This window comes from Hylobates moloch, unplaced genomic scaffold (genome assembly GCF_009828535.3).
Source record: "Hylobates moloch isolate HMO894 unplaced genomic scaffold, HMol_V3 SCAFFOLD_11, whole genome shotgun sequence".
In the NCBI taxonomy this organism is placed as follows: domain Eukaryota; kingdom Metazoa; phylum Chordata; class Mammalia; order Primates; family Hylobatidae; genus Hylobates; species Hylobates moloch.
This window is the reverse complement of record NW_026652286.1, coordinates 66,877,306-66,899,512: the sequence shown is the minus strand read 5'-3', so window position 1 is coordinate 66,899,512 and position 22,207 is coordinate 66,877,306. Positions and strand designations below refer to the sequence as shown.

Below are 22,207 nucleotides of genomic sequence, written 5' to 3'. Positions count from 1 at the left end.
TCCACAGCCTCTGAGCCTAGCAGACCTAAAGCCTTCCCATTTTTTTTTCTTTTTTGAGATGGTGTCTTGCACTGTCACCCAAGCTGGAGTGCAATGATGCGATCTCAGCTCACTGCAACCTCTGCCTCCCAGGTTCAAGTGATTCTCCTGCCTCAGCCTCCCAAGTAGCTGGGATAATAGGCACCCGCCACCATGCGCAGCTAATTTTTTTGTATTTTTAGTAGAGACAGGGTTTCACTATGTTGGCCAGGATGGTCTCAGTCTCCTGACCTTGTGATCTGCTCACCTCAGCCTCCCAAAGTGCTGGGATTACAGGTGTGAGCCACCGCGCCTGGCCAAAGCCTTCCCTTTTATCCAGTCTAAAACTTTCCCACTCTCCTCCCTGCCTTGAGTCTCTGGCAAAATGCAAGTGATGGTGGCTGACTCCCTTGTAAGCTCTGAACAAATAGCCTTTGCTTCTTCTTATTTGAGTGCTCTTCATTAATTTTCACACTCTGAAGCAAGGTCTTTCTCTCAACAAGCTCTTCCCACATACCAATAAACCTTTACAAATTGTTACAAATAGCAGCAGTGCTGCTATTCAGGGGAAATGAAGATCCTTATATAAAACCATGGAGGAAACCTATACTAGCTTGCTATAAAATTAACTCCACCTCATTCTTAAATATGACAGCCAAAGATAGACAGCCAAAGCCACCAGACTCAGAGAGAACGAGCAGCACGTAGGAGAAGATCAAGAAAACAGAACAGATTGACCTTGGAGGAAACAGGTCATTCAGAGACTCAAAACAAGCTTAGAAACATTCTAATTAGATCTTCAGTGACATTTGAGAAGATATTACACCCATGAAACAAAAAACAGCAGGCTGTGAAAAAAAAAATAAAAAAGTCTCCTGGAAATTAAAAGTGGACTGCCAGAATTAAAAAGATTAGAGGATTAAGTTGAGAAACTCAAACAGAACAGAGAGCAAAAAGATAGTCTGAATGTGTGGCAGGAAAGTCACATTTTGTCACTTTATCATAGCTAAACCCAGAAATGGTTAGAAGAGGTGCTCCCAGGGTAGGAACCTCGTGGATGGGTGAGCTGGCAGCTGCTCTCTTGCTTTGCATTAGAAATCCCTCGGCCGATGTGTGTGAGCCATGTGCATTGATCACTCTGATTAAAACACACAATCTAACTGCAAATCTGACAGTTCTACTCCATTGCTTAAAACCCATCACTCCTCCTGTTGACCAAAATTAAGGCTATTTGTAACAATTTTAAAGGTTTATTGGAAGCAGAAATAATTTGTAAAGGTTTATTTACATTTGGAAGCCAAATGTGAATATTGACCCAGGAAGACACACTAACAAAGTTGGGAGTCTTCCGGAGTCTGTTACATGTTGGAAGGTTTCTTATAGGAAAGTTTAGGAGAAGGGAGGGGACTTCTCATACTGAAGTTGTCCTTTTTCATTGGAGGGTACAATATAGAGGTTGCAACTATTGGGTACAGATTGCAACATACAGGCTAAAATGTCTATGTGGAAGACAATCAATACAACTTTAATATGTAGATATAAATCAGCACCCTTGGCCAGGCACAGTGGCTCACACCTGTAATCCCAGCACTTTGGGAGGCCGAGGCAGGTGGATCACAAGGTCAGGAGTTAGAGACCAGCCTGGCCAATATGGTGAAACCTCATCTCTACTAAAAATACAAAAATTAGCCGGGTGTTGTGGGGGGTCCCTGTAGTCCCAGCTGCTAAGGAGGCTGAGGCAGGAAAATCGCTAGAACCCGAGAGGCGGAGGTTGCAGTGAGCTGAGATTGTGCCTTTGCATTCCAGCGTGGGCGACAGAGCGAGACTCTGTCTCAAAAAAAAAAAAAAAAAAAAATAGAAAAGAAAAAAAATCAGCACACTTTTCAATGTCGGTAGGCTACACATTAATCAGTATGTCAACAATTTGGGAACTCATAATAAGATTCTTTTTCAGGGAAAGGATGTCACCATGAATCACAAGACCTACCCCAGGTGGGTTAACTTGGAAGCCTTTTTACTTTTAAACTGTTAAATGTGACCTGTGGGTTATGACTCCTAATCACATGAAGGGGTAGAACTCAGTCTCTTTTCTGACTGTGACTTGCCACCAGCCATCCCTCCCTCTCTCGCACTACTCCCAAATCCACGTCAGTTCCACTCAACTATGGACCAGGCTGTTCAGTGTAAGCCTGTGAGCTGGAATTGTGGGCTCAGAATTAGCTGGTTTCAAACTTACTTATATTTATGTCCCAATCTGAAAAGTGAGAATAATAAAAAATAAGGATAATATTATAATACAACAAGGATGATAAGGCTTTTGTGAGGATCAAATGAGCTAACATGTATTATGTACTTCCCAGAGATCCTGGGTGCATGGTAAGTGATCAGTAAGTATCAAGTTATTAGGGCTTCCAGACTACTCTTGTTTTGTCCACTCCAATTCTAACCTTCCTTTGGCAATTCTTTATTTATATTTAAAAACACTTTAAAAAGGGCATTAACTTCTCAGCTTTATTATCAACCACAAACCCACAGACACCTCAGTTTTCAAGAGATTTTAAATTTCTTAAGCTCTTTAAGAGATTTTTGATACATTCATGTGTATTTTTGAAGCCACAATTTATTAATTTAAGAGAAATTGAAGGTCCTGCTTCATCTGGCTCATACCTTGGGGCCTCCACTGGGTTTTAACTAGCACTTCCCTTCTGTTCTCAGTAAGCTGCCCTCCTTTTTTGGGGCTCCAGCCTCACCCCTTTGTGAGGCCGTCTCAGAGACCCCCACCCAGCCCCTTTCTTTCAGACTTCCTATGAGCAGCTTTGTCCCCACTGCAGCTGTCATCTGTCTACTACTCTAGACACTGAGGGCCGCACTTGGAAGGACGCTCTTTTTTGGTTTTGTGACTTCAGTGCCTCCCCTGAGACAAGATCTGCTCAGTGGATGGGCCTGTGAGGCCAGTGCAGAAGGAATGGAGGCCGAGTTTAAGCAATGAGCGGGGCTGGCTGGTGTCTGGCAAGAATGAACAGTTGTTAGAAAAGACAGTTAAATCAAGTGCAGCCATGCTAGAACCTTCTCTTTGTCAAAGAAAAGGTTGTGGGGAAAGCATCATCTACTGCTGGGAAGCCGCCCGGCTCCAGGCTCCAGAAAGTGCTGGGTGGGCAGGTCAGTTGCTTGTCCACTTATAGCTGGGGTGCGAGGTCAGGGCCCCATCCCCAGTTCAGTTCTAACACTTCATTCTTGAGGTTGTGGCATACTATCTGAGGAGCACACACGATCTCCTGGCAAACAACATTGCTAGCTTTTTCCTTTTTCTTACTTCTTTTTCCTAAGTTAAATCCAACTAACTCATTCCTTTCAGCAGACAGAGAAACTAAGGCAGTCTTAATGAAGATCACAGGAGTTGCCAAAAGTCATATAGAAAGCAAAAAGGCCAGATTAGAACTTGGGTTTCCAAAATTTTAGGCCAGTGTGCTGTGATTCTGGGGGTAAAATGAATGTGTTAAAAGGAAGAGGGAACCCTGAAGGAAGTCGAGGTAGCTGCTTCAATTTTGGCAGCCAAAATAGAGCTGATGCGCTGGGTGGACCCATCCCTCTCGTCCTGGCTTTGGGTCCTTTGTGTGGGGTGTCACTTACTGAAAAAAAAAGGGGCATTGAAAGTACTCCCATCAGAGAGTTGTTGTGAGGATGTGTGGCAGATATTAAGAAGTTAGTAATTGTTAGGCAAGTAACAACCTAACTTTGAGGCTTCGGTGCAGTGGGCAAACTGGCTCCCGCTGTGTGCATGTTGGGTCCCTGCACATAAAGCTAAGACAGAGGAAGTCAGGCAGAGGAGAGGTTGAGTGCCGATTTATTGGAGACACCATCGAGGACGGGAGGCCAGGTCTGCCACCATCAGCTCTGTCACAAAAAGGGGTAGGCATGTACTGGATGGGAAAGTCCTCGAGCCCCCTGAAAGCTCCCATCCCTCAAGGCAGGAGGGGGCCGGTCACCTTGGCACTCCCAGCCCCCAGCTGCCTCCCAGGCCAGCTAAGGCAGAGCAGAGCAGTGGAGGGGGCCTCGGACCAAATGTGCAGGTCTCAGGCACTAGTTGCTGAAGCCTCAGTGGCCACTTCCTTCCTCAGGCCCTCCCCTAAAAGCAGTGGCATGGGCTAGGGACCAGCCCATGCCACTGCTTTTAGGGGAGGGCCTGAGAAAGGAGGTAGGCCATGGCCTGGCCTGACCCACAGTTGGTGGATATGCAGGAATGTGGGTTGGAGAAGAAGGGCTCTCAGGAAAGGAAAGGCAGGAACAGGGAACAGACCATGAGGGTGTAGGAGAGTTCCCAGGATGGGGCAGAGCTGGCAAAGAGGCGGGCCACGGCCACATTGGGGTTTCCCTGAGCAGGCTCAAACCACTTCTGGAGACACCGCCCACTGTTCCGTCGCTCAGGGCTGGCCTTGAAGGAGTTGCTCCAAGTCTTCTCACACAGGTCAGCTGGGGTGGGGAAGTAATGGGAGAAAGGAAGGCACTGGGCCCCTTTGGGGCAGCGGTTCTTCCCTGCAGGGGATGGAGGAGGGACAGCTTACCTCCTACTCCCTCATTCCTAGCCTTTGCACCTGCACCCTTGTGGGGACCACCAAGGGGCCTCTTCCCGACCAAGGCCTTGTCAGCACCACTCACCCTGACTCCAGTCCCAGCCGCCACGCCAGTTGGATTTGCATGTGTAAGACATGCGACAGTCTTCCCACCACTCCTCACAGTCCTCCTGGCACAGCGGCGCATTCACAACTCGCTCTCCCTGCCCACTCGGGGCCACCTGGGTGCAGTCATAGCCAGAGATAAGAACATTAATAGCAGAGATGTGAAGACTACTAATAGCTACAGTGGTATTTGTACCAGGTACCATATGTACATCATCTTCCATAAAGTCTCTAAGTATTATTTTACAAATAATACCAATGAGGCTAAGAGATTTAATAGTTTGTCCTGGGCTATACGGCTGGTAGGGACAGAACATGAGACTGAAGCTCTGGTCTGTCTAACTCCACCAAGCCTCCTGTGGTGATAGCCCCTCATCCCACTGTTGTCAGAACAGTCTCCCCCATGTGGTTCTCCAGCAGGGGCCTCTGGCTCTGCTCTTGTCCGTAGGGAGATAACACCACCTGTTTCTACTAGCATCCTGGCAGCATCAGCATAAGATCGCATGAAAGCTCTGGCTGTTAATATAATAACAGGGCATTGCACAGATCTGCTTCCTACCTCCCACCCCAGGCTTCCCACTGGCTGGATCCAGGGCCCCAGGTTTGGGGAGCACTCATAGAAGCAGATGGCCTGGATGAAGTGCTTCCGACAGCCAGGCATCAGCAGTCCACAGTGAAACAGGCTGAAGTTGTAGAGTGGGGACACATCCAGATGGGCTTCCCAGCTTGTCGTGAGGGTGCAGCAGGCATTGTCCTTCCAGGGGATGCACTGAAGGCAGAGGAAGAAACAAAAGGCCCAGGCATAAGGGGCAAGGATCGGCAAGTGTCTAGAAAGGATAGGCGGTGAAATGAAAATGTCCCTTAGGAGGCCTGAGCCAAGTGGGATGCCTTTAGCTAGTAAGCCCCTACATAAGAGGAACCCTGATAATCTATTTACCCAAAGGGCAGAGGCACCTGCACACTGACCCCCTGCCACAGGCTGCTACAGTCCTCTAGGAACACAACTTCTGGGCTCTCAGCTCCTGAGAGGCAGCAGAAGCCTTTTAGGGCAAAACAGGTAGAAGAGCCCCAGAGAGACCCAGGGGAATCTGGGGTTGCACTGGGTGAGAGGGTCTTATAGGCCAAATGCCAGCTGTGTTCTTCCTCCTATATCCCTGGCAATTGCCTTTAGGAGCTTGGGGAGGGGTCACATAAGTCATGTGTTTCCCCAGGACCTGTTGGTAGCAAGGCTTGTTTTCATCTATGCCGAGTCAACAGTGGACCTCTGGGATCACTATCTGCCCCTGCTTTCCCAGTGGCTGGAGCAGCTCAGAAATGGGAACTTTGAATCACTCAGCTCTTATGGTCTCAAAAAAGCATAGTCTCTTTCCATGTAGTTGCCTTTACTCAACTCCCAACCCCAGGAACCAAATGATCAGTGTTGTCGAGGTTTGGAGACCATCTTGGCATTTGTGTCACTTCCCTGATCTTCCCCGTCCCATACCCAGGTCTGGCCTCTGTACCTCCTCATAGAGCTTGTCTTCTGGGCTGGGTGCTCTCTTGTGGTGTTTGGCATTCATGCAGATGTTGAGCAGCTCGTCCCCAGCCCAGGTGGATATGACTGTCCACAGCTCTAGCAGGAGTGGCCACCACCATGCCATGGCCTGCTGCAGAGAGATCCATGCTGCACATTCGATGGAAAGGACACCCCACTCCACCCCCTTCATAGCAGGTACTGAAAAAGGAGGATGGGCTTCAATCTCCCTCAAATGATTGCAACACTCTCGCTGTTCCTAGGACCTTCGGTTGGAGGCAGCATCATAGAATGTCAGGGCAGGTAGAATAATCCTTGGAGGCCTGACACAGTGCTGGAGGCCTTGCTGGCCCTGCAGAGCCAGGAGCATGCCGAGGCATAAGTCAGATACGAGGAGACTTCCACATCCAAAGCCTGATCCCCATCACAGGAATGAGGAGGAGGGTCCTTCCTATTTCCAACTCTGTTCTGGGTAGTAGTGGTAATGAGAGGTAGTGGAAAGAGAGACAAAACAAAAGGCAGAGGGGCCCCAGGCCTGAAGCACCCAACCTCTTAGGACACAGGGCCCCTCAGCTCCATAACCCAGGAGCCCATGGCTCCCCCCGCCCCCCAGGTCTGGCAGGAGCCTGACCTGGACCCATCATGGTGAAATTGGAAACTTCTAGCCTACCCTGGGCTAAGAGCCTCAAACATCCTGGGGAAGAAGAGCCCAGCCCCCCTCTTCAGAGCCCAGCCTCAAGTCCAAATCTAAGGCTGTTCTCTCTCCAGATCACCAGTTTCAAGCTCAGCCATGGCCTCGAATATTTTTAAAGAATCAGGTCTGTTAGGTAAAAGGAGGAAAGATGCTGCCCCTTCCAGCACTCTCTTCATACTCACTTTCAAGGCAGGAGCCTCCAGGTGCTCCTGCTCACTCCTCCCCCGAGACTGTGAGGCTGAGGGGAGTTCCATGTCCTGCCCATTTATTACCCAGTCTGATTTCTACTAGGTCCAGGTGCAGGAGGCGAACTCCACGTGGCTCCCATTAAACAGCATCTGTCTCGTCCAGCTCTGCGGGCCTGTGGGTTCTGAGGAAGTTTGCTTCCTCAGAGAAACAGACCCCATCGTAGGCAAGATCTGGGGCTCTACAGTAAGTTACTGGGTTCAGCTCTCAGCTCTGCTACTTACTAGCTGGCTGCCCGGGAGAAAATGACTCAAACTCTCTGTCGGTTTCTCTCTCTGTAAAGGAAGTTTTTATTATGGGATTGGGAAAAAATAAAGAGAAAGTTCATGAACAAAAACCTTGGCATTGTGCCTGGGATAGAGGAAGTCTTAATGGTTTTAAATTTTATTCTTTTATCTTCTCTCCACAAGCCCCTCCTATGTTCTGTTCTGTAGCTCTACCTGCCCCTTCACTATTAGCCAAGCATCAGCTCAGTCACCTGGTGGCTTTTCTGACAGTGTCCTCGCACAGTCCACAGGAGCTATGGTCCCTGCTGGAGCACAGACCCAGGACGTAGGATGCAGAGATGAAGTGTGGCCTTGGGGATCCAGGAATTTAAACATACGAACAAAGTCAAAGCAAACAAAACAAAGAAAGTCCCTCCATAACCCGCCAAGCAGCCTCCCTTAGCATACAGGAATCATTGTCCTGTGAAATATTCTACAAGTGTTCTCAGCAGTGATCGTATTTGCAAGACTATCATTTTCGGCTAGGGAGAGACTGGAAACTTGGATAGGATTCTTGGGAGAGTCCCAAAGATGATAAAAATGCTGGAAAAGGAGCATATTTCTTTGTTTTTATAATATGTCCTTTCTTTCTCCCTCTGAAAGGGAAGTAGCTGAAATCACTGAAGTTTTATTGATACAAAGGAAAAGAAAACAAAACACTAAAAGCGTTTTTTTAATGGAATAAAATACATTCTGTGGTGTTCAGCTACACAATTGATGTGTAAAACATATACTAATGTTGGAAAATGACATTCTCCACACCCGGGTAATCACAGCCACTGAATGCTGAGCACAAACAAGGACCCAGGCCCTGGCCTGGTGTTGTCTACAGGATCTGATGTCTTAAAAAGACCTCCAATATGAACACCCTCCTTGTTTTAGCTGTGGGGAAACTGAGGCTCAGTGGTGAGTAGCAGAGCTGGGATATAAATTCAGGTATACTCGACTCCCTACCTAATGCTTAAGGACCAGGTGAGGGAGAAACCTCCAGGACTAAAAGAGTAGATATTGCCTGGGTCTCAAGTGAGGTCTGCTTTTTTTTTTAAAAAAGTTAAATGCCATAATGAGGTTGTGCATGTATTGGGAGGTGTGTTTTGGCTTTATTCTAGAACAGTGACAGTTATCAACCCAGTCTCCCATGTCCCCACCTTAAGCAGAGCCTGGAGTCTCCTCCTTAGGGTCAGAAACCAAATGGTAATAGCATCTCTATAGCCTGACAGAGAGAGAAGCAGGCTCTCATGTTCTGTTCAGTTCCTCACAAATATTCAGGAAGCTCCAAGCATTGACAAGGTAAGAGATTTGGGGTTTAAGGTTCAGTTTAAAATGGCTGTGGAGCTGCCAGAGCTGAGAATCCAGACATGAATCACAAGAAATTATTGAAATGGAAATAGGTCCTCTGACAACCGTCCTTCATAGAGTGGGAAGAAGGAAGAAGGGCGGCTTGCTAACAGTCTCCAGGACAAAGCTGTAGGAAATGAGCTAAAATTGCAGCCAGCGCATATGCAGGTGGAGGGAAGGAGGGAGGGAGGGAGGAATTACCCAGTGAGTGAGGCTGCCTTTCAGAGAACCATCAGGCCGGCCAGCATCTGCTCTCGGGAGAGGCAGCTTGAGACCCTTGAGCAAAGCTCATTTTTGCCTTATTGTGACTGAGCCTTCCATAGCAATCTGTTTTCTGACTGAAAGCAGATAAATCAAAGCTGACTGTAGATGAAGCAATTTGAAGTGTCTGATTCAAAACAATTTTTATTCTAAAACACACACACACACACACACACACACACACACACACACACCCCAAAACAGAACACTTCCGTTTCCAAAAGAAGAGGTACAGTAGCCTTCAGAGAGCTCTGAGGGAGGACAAGGAGGGCAGGACAGTAGGTGAAGCAACCCAGCCTTGGCTCTGGTTTGGGGCCACTGGAGATGCTGGGCAGTGATGACTTCCTTCCCCTCTCCCATCCGGAGGTCACCCAAAGGGCTGAAGCCCACTGAGTTCGAGAACAGACTACGAAAGTGAAGAGCTAGAGCCAGGAGTCTCCTGGTGAGAATCTGATGTCAGAGGCCAGCCGAAGGGGACTTCAGTGATTCAGAGTTCTTAGTGGGTCTCATGAATTCTTCTCGCCCCTAAACCTGATTGACCATCCTCATCTAAAATCTTAATTGGTTTCTGTCTAGGGCAGGTAAATAGGGATATTAATTTATTCTTCCCTCTATGTCTATCCAATCGCCGAAGCTGTTGATTTAACTTTCTAAATATCTCTTGAATTCACATCCCTTACTTACTCTCTGGACCATGATCAGCTCTTGCCTCAGTTACTGCAACAACCTCCTAACTAGCTCTCCCACCCTTTTCCAGAGCTTTAATCATGTAGCAGCCATAATGACCTAATCTCTCAGAATTTTTTTTAAATTTGTATAAATTTAAGGGTGTAAGTGCAGTTTGGTTATATGGATATATTGCATAGTGGTGAAGTCTCATTATGTACTCATTATGTAGTTTCTTATACCTCACCCCCTCCCGCCCTTCTGAGTCTCCAACATCTATTATTCCATGCTCTTTGTCCATGTGTACACATTATTTAGCTTCCACTTTTAAGTGAGAAAATGCAGTATTTGACTTTTTGTTTGAGTTGTTTTACTTAAGATAGTGGCTTCAGTTCCATCCATGTTACTGCAAAAGATACGATTTCATTCTTTTATATGGATGAATAGTGTATCATTGTATATATTTTACCACATTTACTTTATCCATTCATCTGTTAATGAACAGTTAGGTTGATTCCAAATCTTTACTATTGTGAATAGTGCTGTAATAAACATAAGAATGTAGGTATATTTTTCATATAATTATTTCGTTTCTTTTATCAGTATTTTAATTATGAAAGTTTTCAAACATAAAGTTGAGATAATTTTATAGTGAACTCTCTCCCATATGCCCACCACTTAGATTTCACCATTACCATTTTATTATATTTTCTTTATTATATATTTAGCCAACCATCCTTCTCTCTATTCAGCTATCAGTCTTACTATTTTTTATGCATTTCAAAGTAAATTGTAGATATCAGTAAACTGATGTCTTCCTAAGTAATTCAAACATGCATATCATTAACTAGGGTTCAACATTTGTTTGCAGTCTCTGTTTTTCATAATCATCTTTGAAAAATGTAAAGACAATTATGATACTCCCGTGTTTAAAACCTTTCTAGACCTTAAGGTAAGTCCCAGGTCCTTAACATGGCACACTAGCCCTTTTAAATGTGGTTTTTATTTACTTTTCCATCTTAATTTGTTGTCCTTGCTCTCATTGATGCTCTGGGCACTCCTGAGGCCTGATGGTCTGTCATTGTCCTGCCACTTGCAGGGGCCCCTCTTCCAGGGCCGTTCTGTCATAGCCCAGCCTCTGTGTCTAGGGATACATACCCCTCAGCTCTCAGAACCGAAGGCTTCCTGTCAGGGAAGCTTGTATGGCCGTCATGGGCTGGTGAGATGTCTTTTGGAGCTTATGCTGCTGCAGTCATTGCACGTACCTCCTGCCCTTGGAAATGAATGCCTGCAGACAGGCTCAGCCTTGCCTCTTCCGTAAGCAGCTCCAGAAGACAGTAATGGTCACAGGGTCAAACACAGTCCCTGGCCCAGAGTGCATACTCTGCAATTTGTTGAGTAAATGAGAAGTACCTGAGTAGAATAAAACTGCATTTCTTTTCTTTTCTTTTCTTTTTTTTTTTTTGAGACAGACTCTCGCTCTGTCACCTAGGCTGGAATGCAGTAGCACAATCTCGGCTCACTGCAACCTCCGCCTCCCGGGTTCCAGCAATTTTCCCACCTCAGCCTCCCTCCCGAGTAGCTGGGATTACAGGTGCACACCACCATGCCCAGCCAATTTTTTGTATTTTTAGTAGAGATGGGGTTTCACCATGTTGGCCAGGCTGGTCTCAAACTCCTGACCTCAAGTGATCCACCTGCCTCAGCTTCCCAAAGTGCTGGGATTACAGGTGTGAGCCACCGTGCCTGGCCCAAACTGCATTTCTTAAAAACATAGTTTTAACTCAGACCCTTCTCTAGTTTAACCTGATGTATCCCATCTCTCTTTTCTGCCTCTCTTCCTTCCTGCTGCTGAGTGTAATAGCTCATAAGTGAGGTTTGTATGCAGTTTTACAATGTGCAATTGTTCTTGATACATTTTCAATCCACCCAGCGTCTCTTCCTGGAATATTAATTCAGACACTTCCCTAGTTTAACCTGATCTATCCCATCTCTCCCTTTCCCCTGCCTTCCTTCCTTTCCTCTTTCTTCTCCTTTATCATGTGCTCACCCATCCTTTTCTCTCCAACTTAAGGTGACCTCTCCCTTCTCCCTCTCCCCATCCTTCTTCCCTCTTTTCTCTTTCTCCTCTCCCTCCCTCCCTTCTCCTCCCTTCCTATCCCCTCTTTCTTTTCCTTCCCTCCTCTGTTCTTCCTCCTTCTAGTTTATAGTGACCTCTCCTCTCAGCCTTTTCTCCCAACCCTCCCCTCCCAGCCTTTCCTCTCTCAGTTTTCTTCCTCACTCCCAGATTTTCCAACCAGAGCCTCTTCAGTTTCTGATAATTTCCATGATATTTCAGAGTGTTAATGCTGGGGCCTCTCATTGCCACTTGAATAAGGCCACTTTTTAGGTCTAATCACCACAAGAGAAATGAGTGTGAAGCTCATCAACTGTTGAAGAGAGTCCAAGTAAGGGGAGAACAGAGAGCAAAACACCAATGTTCTGTGGACAAGGAATTAACTGAAAATTACAGAGGAGAAAGAACAAATGTCTTTACTCTCCATATTTTCCTTCTCGGGCTGATGGCTCCCTTGCTCACCATCACACTTATGTCACACTGTCACATTCAAACCAGGCTGCTGCTGGGTGTATCAGAGAGCATTGTTAACTAGTAACTAAGGTTTGCATGCAGTTTTACAATATGCAACTGTTCTCCATACATTTTCTTTCTTTTCTTTTTTTTTTTGAGATGGAGTCTTGCTTCGTCGCCCAGGCTAGAGTGCAATGGTGCAATCTCAGCTCACTGCAACCTCCGCCTCCCGGGTTCCAGCAATTCTCCTGCCTCAGCCTCCCCAGTAGCTGGGATTACAGGCACGTGCCACCAAGCCTGGCTAATTTTTGTATTTTTAGTAGAGATGGGGTTTCACCATGTTGGCCAGGCTGGTCTGGAACTCCCCACCTCAAGTGATCCACCTGCCTTGGCCTCCCAAAGTGCTGGGATTACACGTGTGAGCCACCTGGCCTCTTCATATATTTTCAATCCACCCAACGTCCCTTCCTGGAATTGTACTTTGACCCTAAGTTCCACGTCAGCTACCAAACTGTCTTTTCTTCCTAGCCGTGTTTTGTATAAAACCTGTGTATGTTCATGGTGGCTCCTCTGTGTCTCCTCATGTTCATTATCCCTCCCTGCTGCCTGGCTCCACCACCGTTCCCTGGAATCCACTCTGGCCATATTCAGCAGCAACTTCTAAATTATCCAATCCAGTGGGTAAGGTCCATCTGTATCCCACCTGACCCCTCAGCTGCCTTTGACCAAAGTACTCAATCCCCTTGGCCTTCTTGAAACTCACATCTTCTTTGATTCTCAGGGCTTTCCTCCTGCGTCTCATCTATTTCCTTGTTGGTCCCTTTGATAGGTTCCATTTCCTCCTTCTGCCCTTTAAGTGCTTTCTGGGCCTCTGTTCTTGGTTGGACCTCTTCTCTTCTTATGATACACACTCTCTCTCTGAGCAATCTCACCCCCAACGTGGCTTCAGTGATCATCTATATGTGGGTACTCTTAAATCTCTATACAGTCCCGACCTGTAGAATTACATATCCACATACTTCCAATGGTATTGCACTTGAATTTCTCACAGGCACCTTACGCTTACCTGTTTTAGCTCCTCATTCAATCTGCTTTTCTATGCTGGCTAATGGCAACCCCTCCCTCCAGTCACCCTGCCTGGAACTATCCTAGACCCCTCTTCCTCTGCCGCCTCTTTCAAATACTTTAACATGATCATTCGAGGCTCTTCATCATCTGACGTGGGTTACAACAGAAACTTCTCTCCCCCCATCCCATCCTCACCCTTCAGGCCAGCCACACTGAGCTACTCCCTGCTCTCTGAATGAGCCACCACTGCTCGGTTCCTTTTCATCTGCAGCTCCATCTGCTGGGGATGACCTTTCCCTGCTTCTCCACCAGGCTGCTCATCATCTCGGGCTCTGCTCAGGCACCTTCATCACAAGACAGCCTGCTTTTGCCCCTTCCTCTGTGGACGCTCATGACATTCAATGCTTCTTTTCAGCATCGTATTTAATACAGGGTGATGCAATCTTCTGCATATTTGCTTTATCCTTCTGTATTAGTCTGTTCTCACACTGCTATGAAGAAATACCTGAGACTGGGTAATTTATAAAGGAAAGAGGTTTAATTGACTCACCATTCCGCATGGCTGGGGAGGCCTCAGGAAACTTACAATCATGGCGGAAAGCAAAGGAGAAGCAGGCATCTTCTTCACAGGGTTGCAGGACCAAGTGAGTGCAAGCAGGGGAAATGCCAGACGCTTATAAAAGCATCAGGTCTTGTGAGACTCACTCACTACCGTGAGAACAGCATGGGGGAAACTACTCGCATGATCCAATTACCTGCACCTGGCCCTGCCTTTGACACATGGGGATTATGGGGATTATAATTCAAGATGAGATTTTGGGTGGGGACACAGCCGAACCATATCACCTTCTGTCACCTGCTCCTGCCAGTTTATGGTACATAGAAGGGCCTCTCATACTTGAATACATGAATGAGTGAGTGAGTGAATGGGATGTGTCAGGTGTGACAACACACAGGGCCTGAACCTGGATTAGAACTCAGTGTTTCTGACTCCACAGGCCATGCTGTTTCCTCACAGTCCAATTTTCAGTGGATCCCCCTCCTGCCAACCTAGTATGCTTAAAATGAAAAGTATTTGAATAGGCGCAAACTTATCAGTAGCTCCTCTCAAAGGACATTGAAACACCCCTACATATGTTCTTTTAGACTGGGACAATTTTACATGGGTATAATACGTATGGTTCAGTGGCCCCCTGCAGGCAAGGCTGCCCAAAGCATGACTCTCAGTGTGGCTGTGTCCTCCCCATCTCTCCCCTTCACTTTCCAAGGATATAAGCCAGTGTTGATGGCAGCATTAGAATTGTATCCACAATCCTATCCTTCCCAGTGTGGGAAAGTCCAGCTAAATGGAACTATCTTCAATACTTTGAACTCTCTATGATCACTGTTGCTCCAGGCTTTTGTACATGCTGTTCCATTTCACATGGGACCTCCCATGTCATCCTCAAAACATGTAGTATCTTCCCTTAGCTAACTTGTTATTTTCTAGATCTCAATTTGAAGATATCTACATCCAAGGAAGCCCAAATCTGGGTTAGGTGTCCTTCCAGGTACTCTCTCATAGCTCTTGGGTTACCTCCATCGTGTCACTTGCCACACTATTCCAGAAATGCCTGCTGACTCATATGTTCCCCACTGGGTGGCTATAAGCTCCTAGACCAGTAGAGACTGTGTCTGTCAGTCTCACACCTATAACCACAGTTTTGGGTACATGATAGGCACCCAGTAGGTATTTGTTAAATGAACAAGTGATTGTTTATTGGTTAAAAAAAAAAGATTTCTCCTATGATTCATTTTTGCCAAGAAACATACCAGGAAAAATTCTTGGAAATCTGAGTTTCTGTGTATGGTCATATTTAGATGTCATGTACATATGTGATTTGCAGGCGTTTCAATTTCTACTTTGTAGAAAATGATTGTTTTTCTTCTCCTTATTCACCTCTCCTATCACTAGATGTCCTGTGTCTTGCTGGGCTCATCTTCCTGACTCCCCACAGCTCTATAAACCACGAGGCTTGGCAAATGCAGTTGGTGAATTGTTTTTTGTTTTTTTTCTTAGTCAAGTACACAATTTCAAGTTTGAAGAATGGAATCAGTTGGGTTATACTTCATAGCCTAGAGAAAACAAATATGCATCTTTTTGGATTTGTTTTAGTCTTTGTCTTACATTGAAAATATCTGAGAAATCTCGCAGAAGAGTTGGAAGGTCCACAATGTATTTTATAGTTTGTATAGACAGAAAATAATGGAAAGTAAATAGTTTTAAGGTGGCAAATATTTGGCTGTTTATGCCCTTGTGCTTACAAATGAAAAGACAGAGAGAGGAAAATCAATTTTCCAGGAGGCTGTGGGTAAATTGCCTTGCAATACAATCATTAAGCAGTTGCCATTTCTAGAAAAGTAAATTTTGTGATTCTTCAGAGACCTTTATTACAGACCAGTGAGATGTAACATGTGAAGCTCTTGAATTGCTTTAAGTTTATTTAAGACTTAAATCTCTGAAAAATGTTAATAGTTGGGAATACTCAAGACTCCAATTTATGAAACTGTAATAGATTTTAAGTTGCTAAGTGTCTTTTCATATTTGAGTTGATGCTTCCGTTTTATGATCAAAGTGTGTGGAATGTCTGGTTGCCATGCATACTGGGGCTTAAGAGGAAACACTGAGGCCTCTTGCTGTATTTTCCTTAAAGACAAAGCATTGCACTCATTCATAGAAATGTGGAAAGCCTTTATCTCCTCCTTTATCTGCCACATCCCTTGGCATGGTGTTTTCTTTGAATCTGGAAGAAGTGTTCTGGGGTTATTACTACTGAAGGATAAATGGTCTCTTTGGGTGAAGTGAAGAAACCTAGGATATGAGGATGGTTGTTCACAGAGCTGCGCCTTACTCATTCCATGAATAAGGGGAAGGCAACTAAGATTTCTCAAGCATTGGCTCTGTTCCAGATCCCGTATCAAACTCTTGAGACATCTCATCTCACTGCCTGTCTGCTAATCAAGGGCAAAGATTGTATCATATATGAATGTCTTTGTGTATACAACACAGTTGACATTGAGTGGTATGAATGACTGCTGAATGAAGGAATGAGCAAACAATCCTGTGTAGGTGTTTTAAACCCATTTTAAAGATCACCTCAGAGAAGTTAAATAAGTTGTTCAGTCATATCTCTTTCATAGAACAGAAGATATATTAGTAATAGTTAACTTTATTTATTTATTTTGTTTGTGACAGAGTCTCACTTTGTTGCCCAAGCTGGAGTGCAGTGGCATGATCATGGCTCACTGCAGTCTCAAACTCCTGGGCTTAAGTGATCCTCCCACCTCAGCCTTCTAAGTGGCTAGGACTACAGGCATGCACCACCACACTTGGCTAATTTTTTTTTTTTTTTTTTGCAGAGATGAGTCTCACTATTTTGCCTAGACTGGTCTCAAACTGCCAGGCTTAAGTGATCCTCCCACCTCAGCCTTCCAAAGTGCTGGGGTTACAGGTGTGAGCCACCATGCCTGGCCAATAGTTAACTTTATATCACAGTACAGTCACGTGTTGCTTAATAACAGGAATATTTTCTGAGAAATGTGTTGTTAGGCAATTTTGACATCATGCAAACATCATAGATTGTACTTACACAAACCTAGAGGGTATAGCCTACCATACACCTAGGCTAAATATAGTAGTATAGCCTATTGTTTCCAGGCTACAAACCTATACAGCATGTTACTATACTGAATACTGTAGGCAATTGTAACACAGTGATAAGCATTTTTACATCTAAACATATCTAAACATACAAAAGGTACAGTAAAAATACAGTATTATGATCTTATGGGGCCACTGTCATCACTGTCATATGTGGTCCACTCTTTGTATTTAAGCTATAAGATAGGAAAAGAGTGAATATCACCCAAGAATCTGCATTCTGTTCTGGGGAAAGGATTAGCATGTTTCTGTTTGCACACAGGATAGTTGTGTCATGTTAGGGGGAAGTATCACTTTGTTGCCTTTATTTGGATATTAAATATGGCTTAAGAAGATGTGTATGGGTGCCAGGTTGTCAAAGGGTAGATTCATGTGGTCGTTATCTATGAAATTATCTAGGCTATTGCCCCCTATTCTCAACAAAATGGTAATCTAGGTTTTGCTAGGAAGGTATTTTGTATCTCTTGTTAAAATCCGTAATCAGTGATGAGCAACGGAACAAGGATTTGAGGCCCAATCTATCTGGCTTTAAGTCTGTGTTCCCCCTATTCTACATTAAACAGAAAATAAAAGTCTATTGAGTGTTTCATTGGCAATTAAGTCTAATAAAATCTGCAAAGTTTAAACACCTGCCATGTGGCAGCCACTGGGCCAAGTGTGTCACTCAGGTTATCATACAGCAACCCTAAATGCCATCATCCCAACTATGGTCATGAAGAAACCAGAGTTTAGAATACCTCTATTTTTTTTGCTAACTTTGCTATGCATCATTCTCTAAAGAATGTTCCCTGAAGTTCCAGTCTCAAAAATAACAGATTCTTTCCACGATGAAAATGTTTGGGAAACATTCGTGTTATCACTACCTCCTGAGGACTCAAAGTGTACATGCACAATGTGTTACAGATTCCAATAAGTACTGCAGTAAAGACTTTTTTTTTTTTTTTTAAGACAGTGTCTTGCTTTGTCAGCCAGGCTGGAATACAGCAGCGTGATCTCGGCTCAATGCAATCTCCGCCTCCTGGGTTCATGTGCTTCTCCTGCCTCAGTCTCCCAAGTGAGTAGCTGGGACTACAGGCACATGTCACCATGCCTGGCTAATTTTTGTATTTTTAGTAGAGACAGGGTTTCACTATGTTGGCCAGGCTGGTCTGGAACTCCTGACCTCAGGTGATATACACCCGCCTTGGCCTCCCAAAGTTCTGGTATTACAGACGTCAGTCACCGCGTCCAGCCAAGACCTTTCTTAAACTCCATTTAACCCAGCATTTCAAACATATTTGGCTACAGCAGCCCTTTTGTGTGTTATACCCATTAACATCATGGCATGAGACTTCTGCCAAGCAGACTTAGAAAAATTTTGGCTTGCTATGTAGCACCAGGCCTCAATTTCACAGGAGCAACTGTAGGCAGGTTCTCAGACCATATTGAACTGCTAGGTGATGCTTATTACCTAGATAATGCTTCATGTTTATTTATATGATATTTTTGCTGAAAATCTTATGTGGGTTGAATTTCTGTTCAGAGGAGTCTCATTTTGCCCACAGGCTATGTGTCATATTCCACTGAAAGCCAATTCTTGCACCTGTTGGCAAAATGAGCCAGAGGACCTCTAGATTATTTTCTTATTTTTTTCTTGTGTGCCATTTTGATTCCCACCTCATTTCCTTTTCTGTATGTTTCTTAGTTATTTTCTTAGTGGTTACCCTGGAGATTATAATTAACATCCTAAATTTCTTTGAATTGATAGCAACTAACTTCAACAGCATAGAAATCTCTGCTCCTATACAGCTGCCCTCCCTCTTTACATTGCTGTTGTTAACAGTTTCGTCTTTATACATTGTGTGCCAATTAGCAGAAATTTATAATTAGTGCTTTTTGCACTTATATTTTAAATAATATAGGAAAAGAAAGATGAGTTACAAACCAAAAATACAATAACCCTGGCTTTTATATTAATATTCATCTATGTTCTTACCCTTATTGGTGTTATTTCTTGATATCGTTTTGAATTACTGTGTAGTATCTGTTCATTTCATCTTGAAAGACTGCTTTTAGCATTTCTTGTAGGGCAGGACTGCTAGCAATAAACTTTCTCAGTTTTTATCTGAGAATGTCTTCATTTCATTTTAGTTTAGCTTTTTTTTTGTTTGTTTTTTGTTTTTTTTTGAGACGGAGTCTCGCTGTGTTGCCCAGGCTGGAGTGCAATGGCGCAATCTCGGCTCACTGCAACCTCTGCATCCTGGATTCAAGCTGTTCTCATGTCTCAGCCTCTCGAGTAGCTGGGATTACAGGTGCCCACCACCGCACCTGGCTAATTTTTGTATTTTTAGTAGAAACGGGTTTTTGCCATGTTGGTCAGGTTGGTCTTGAACTCCTGACCTCAGGTGATCCACCCGCCTCAGCCTCCCAAAGTGCTGGGATTACAGGTGTGAGCCACTGCACCTGGCCTTTTTTTTTTTTTTTTTTTTGGAATTTCACTTTGGTTTTTAAAGAATATATTTATAAACATATAATTCTTAATTTACAGGCTTTAAACTATGTCACCCCATTGCCTTTTGGCTTTCATGGTTTCTGATGAGAAATGAGCTGTTAAACTGATGATTGCTTGTATATGACAAGATGTTTCTCTCCTGCCACTTTCAAAATTGTCTTAGTCTTTTTTTTCTTGACAGTTTAATTATCATTGTGCCTCAGTGTGATGTCTTTGAGTTTATTCTACTTAGAGTTTGTTGAATTTCTTGGATATATAGATTCATGTATTTCATCAAATTCAAGCCATTTTAGCCATGATTTCTTCAAATAGGTTTTTTGCCTCTTTCTCTCTCTTCTCTCGTCCTGGGATGCTTCTTGGTATGCTTGATGGTGTCCCACAGTTCCCTTAGACTCTGTTCCTTTTTCTTTAAAAAAAAAAAGTTTATTTTTAAATTTTATTTCAGTAGTTTTTGGGAAACAAGTGGTTTTTGCTTGCATGGATAAGTTCTTTAGTGATGATTTCTGAGATTTTGGTGTACCCATCACCCAAGCAGTGTACACTGTACCCAACGTATAGTCTTTTATCCCTCACCACCCTCCCATCCTCCCCCACTGAGTCCCCAAAGTGCTTTATATCATTCTTATGCCTTTGCATCCTCACAGCTTAGCTCCCATTTGTAAGTGAGGATATACAATATTTGCTTTTCCATTCCTGAGTTGCTTCACTTAGAATAATGGTCTCCAATTCCATCCAGGTTGCTATGAATGCCATTATTTCATTTCTTTTTTATGACTGAGTAGTATTCCATGGTATGTATATGATATATATGACATTTTATTTATCCACTCATCACTCATTGGTTGATGGGCATTTAGGCTGGTTCCATATATTTGCAATTGTGAATTGTGCTATTATAAACATGCATGTGCAAGTGTCTTTTTCATATAATGACTTCTTTTCCTCTGGGTAGATACCCAGTAGTGGGATTGTGGATCAAATGGTAGCTCTACTTTTAGTTCTTTAAGGAATCTCCATACTATTTTCCATAGTGGTTGTACTAGTTTACATTCTCACCAGCAGTGTAAAAGTGTTCTCTTTTCACCACATCCATGCCAACATATGTTATTTTTTGATATTTTAATTATGGCCATTCTTTTTTTTATATATGCTTTTATTTTTCCGTGATTACAAACACAACTGAATATCAAATGCACAAAGTAAGAATTATATGGGGAAAAAAAATCGGATATGTTCATGTATATATATCACCTTTTCAAGGCTATTTCCATCCAGAATAACCTTGGTTTGCCAGGGCCAATAGGAAGAAGTCACAAAATCGCCTTTAGTCAAATTTGTGTGTTCGCTTTCTTCTATAATTCCAATACCTCCACCATCAATGACTTGAGATAGCTGCCATGGTGTTATATAATCAGTGCCAGTGTCTTCATTCATTCTACAACAAAGGCTGTCACTTCACACTTGGAAGGTTGCACAGCGGCCAGGCAGAGGCACTCCTCACTTCCCAGATGGGGCAGCCGGGCAGAGGCGCTCCTCACATCCCAGATGATGGGCGGCCAGGCAGAGACGCTCCTCACTTCTTAGATGGGGTGGCCGCCGGGCAGAGGCTGTAATCTTAGCACTTCAGGAGGCCAAGGCAGGCAGCTGGGAGGTGGAGGTTGTAGCGAGCCGAGATCATGCCACTGCACTCCAGCCTGGGCAACATTGAGCATTGAGTGAGCGAGACTCCGTTTGTTATCCCAGCAGTTCCGGAGGCCGAGGCGGGCAGATCACTCGAGATCAGGAGTTGGAGGCCAGCCTGGCCAACACGGCGAAACCCTGTCTCCACCAAAAATACAAAAACCAGCCAGGCGTGGTGGCGTGCACCTGCAATCCCAGGTATTTGGCAGGCTGAGGCAGGAGAATCATGGGAGCCTGCGGCAGGGAGGTTGCAGTGAGCCGAGATCATGCCGCTGCAGTCCAGCCTGGGCAACAGGGAAACCGTCAAAAGAAAGAAAGAAAGGAAGAAAGAAAAGAGGGAGAGAGGGAGAGGAAGAGGAGAGAGAGAGAGAGGAAGGGAGGAATGAATTATGGCCATTCTTGCAGGAGTAACATCATTGTGGTTTTGACTTGCATTTCCCTGATAATTAGTGATGTTGAACATTTTTTCATATTTTTATTGGCCATTTGTATGTCTTCTTTTGAGAATTGTTTATTCATGTCTTTGCCCACTTTTTGATGGGATTATTATTTTTTTTTCTTGCTGATTTGAGTTCCTTGTAGATTCTAGATATTAGTCCTTCATTTGATGCATAGTTTGTGAAGATTTTTCTCCCACTCCATGGGTTGCCTGTTTACTCTGCTGATTATTTCTTTTGCTGTACAAAAGTTTTTTAGCTTAATTAGGTCCCATTTATTTATCTTTGTTTTTGTTGCATTTGATTTTGAGTTCTTGGCCATGAACTCTTTGCCTAAGCTAATGTCTAGAAGAGTTTTTCTGATGTTATGTTCTAGAATTTATATGGTTTTAGGTCTTAGATTTAAGTCTTTGATCCATCTTAAGTTGATTTTTGTATAAGGTGAGAGATGAGGATCCAGTTTCATTCTTCTACATGTGGCTTGTCAATTATCTCAGCACCATTTATTGAATAAAGTGTCTTTCTCCCACTTTGTTTTTGTTTGCTTTGTCAAAGATCAGTTGGCTCTAAGTATTTGGCTTTAT

At 44.2% G+C, this 22,207-nt stretch overlaps 1 protein-coding gene across 1 annotated transcript; it reads right to left on the bottom strand.

Moving 5' to 3' along the window:
* Positions 1-3,845: 3,845 nt before the first annotated feature.
* On the bottom strand, positions 3,846-7,382 carry IZUMO1R (IZUMO1 receptor, JUNO). The gene is made up of 5 exons (XM_032168108.2): positions 7,084-7,382; positions 6,197-6,340; positions 5,254-5,463; positions 4,675-4,810; positions 3,846-4,551 (listed from the first exon to the last, which is right to left on the bottom strand). Exons 1-5 carry the CDS (start codon positions 7,153-7,155, stop codon positions 4,283-4,285), a joined length of 831 nt encoding a protein of 276 aa, XP_032023999.1. The 5' UTR covers positions 7,156-7,382; the 3' UTR covers positions 3,846-4,282.
* Positions 7,383-22,207: the final 14,825 nt, after the last annotated feature.

Excerpts from the sequence above, each read along its gene's own strand:
- IZUMO1R (XM_032168108.2), bottom strand. The coding sequence starts at position 7,155 with ATGGAACTCCCCTCAGCCTCACAGTCTCGGGGGAGGAGTGAGCAGGAG. Across the intron at positions 6,341-7,083 it reads TGGAGGCTCCTGCCTTGAAA|CAGGCCATGGCATGGTGGTG; the intron begins GTGAGTATGAAG and ends ATCTCTCTGCAG. Across the intron at positions 5,464-6,196 it reads AAGACAAGCTCTATGAGGAG|TGCATCCCCTGGAAGGACAA; the intron begins GTACAGAGGCCA and ends CTCTGCCTTCAG.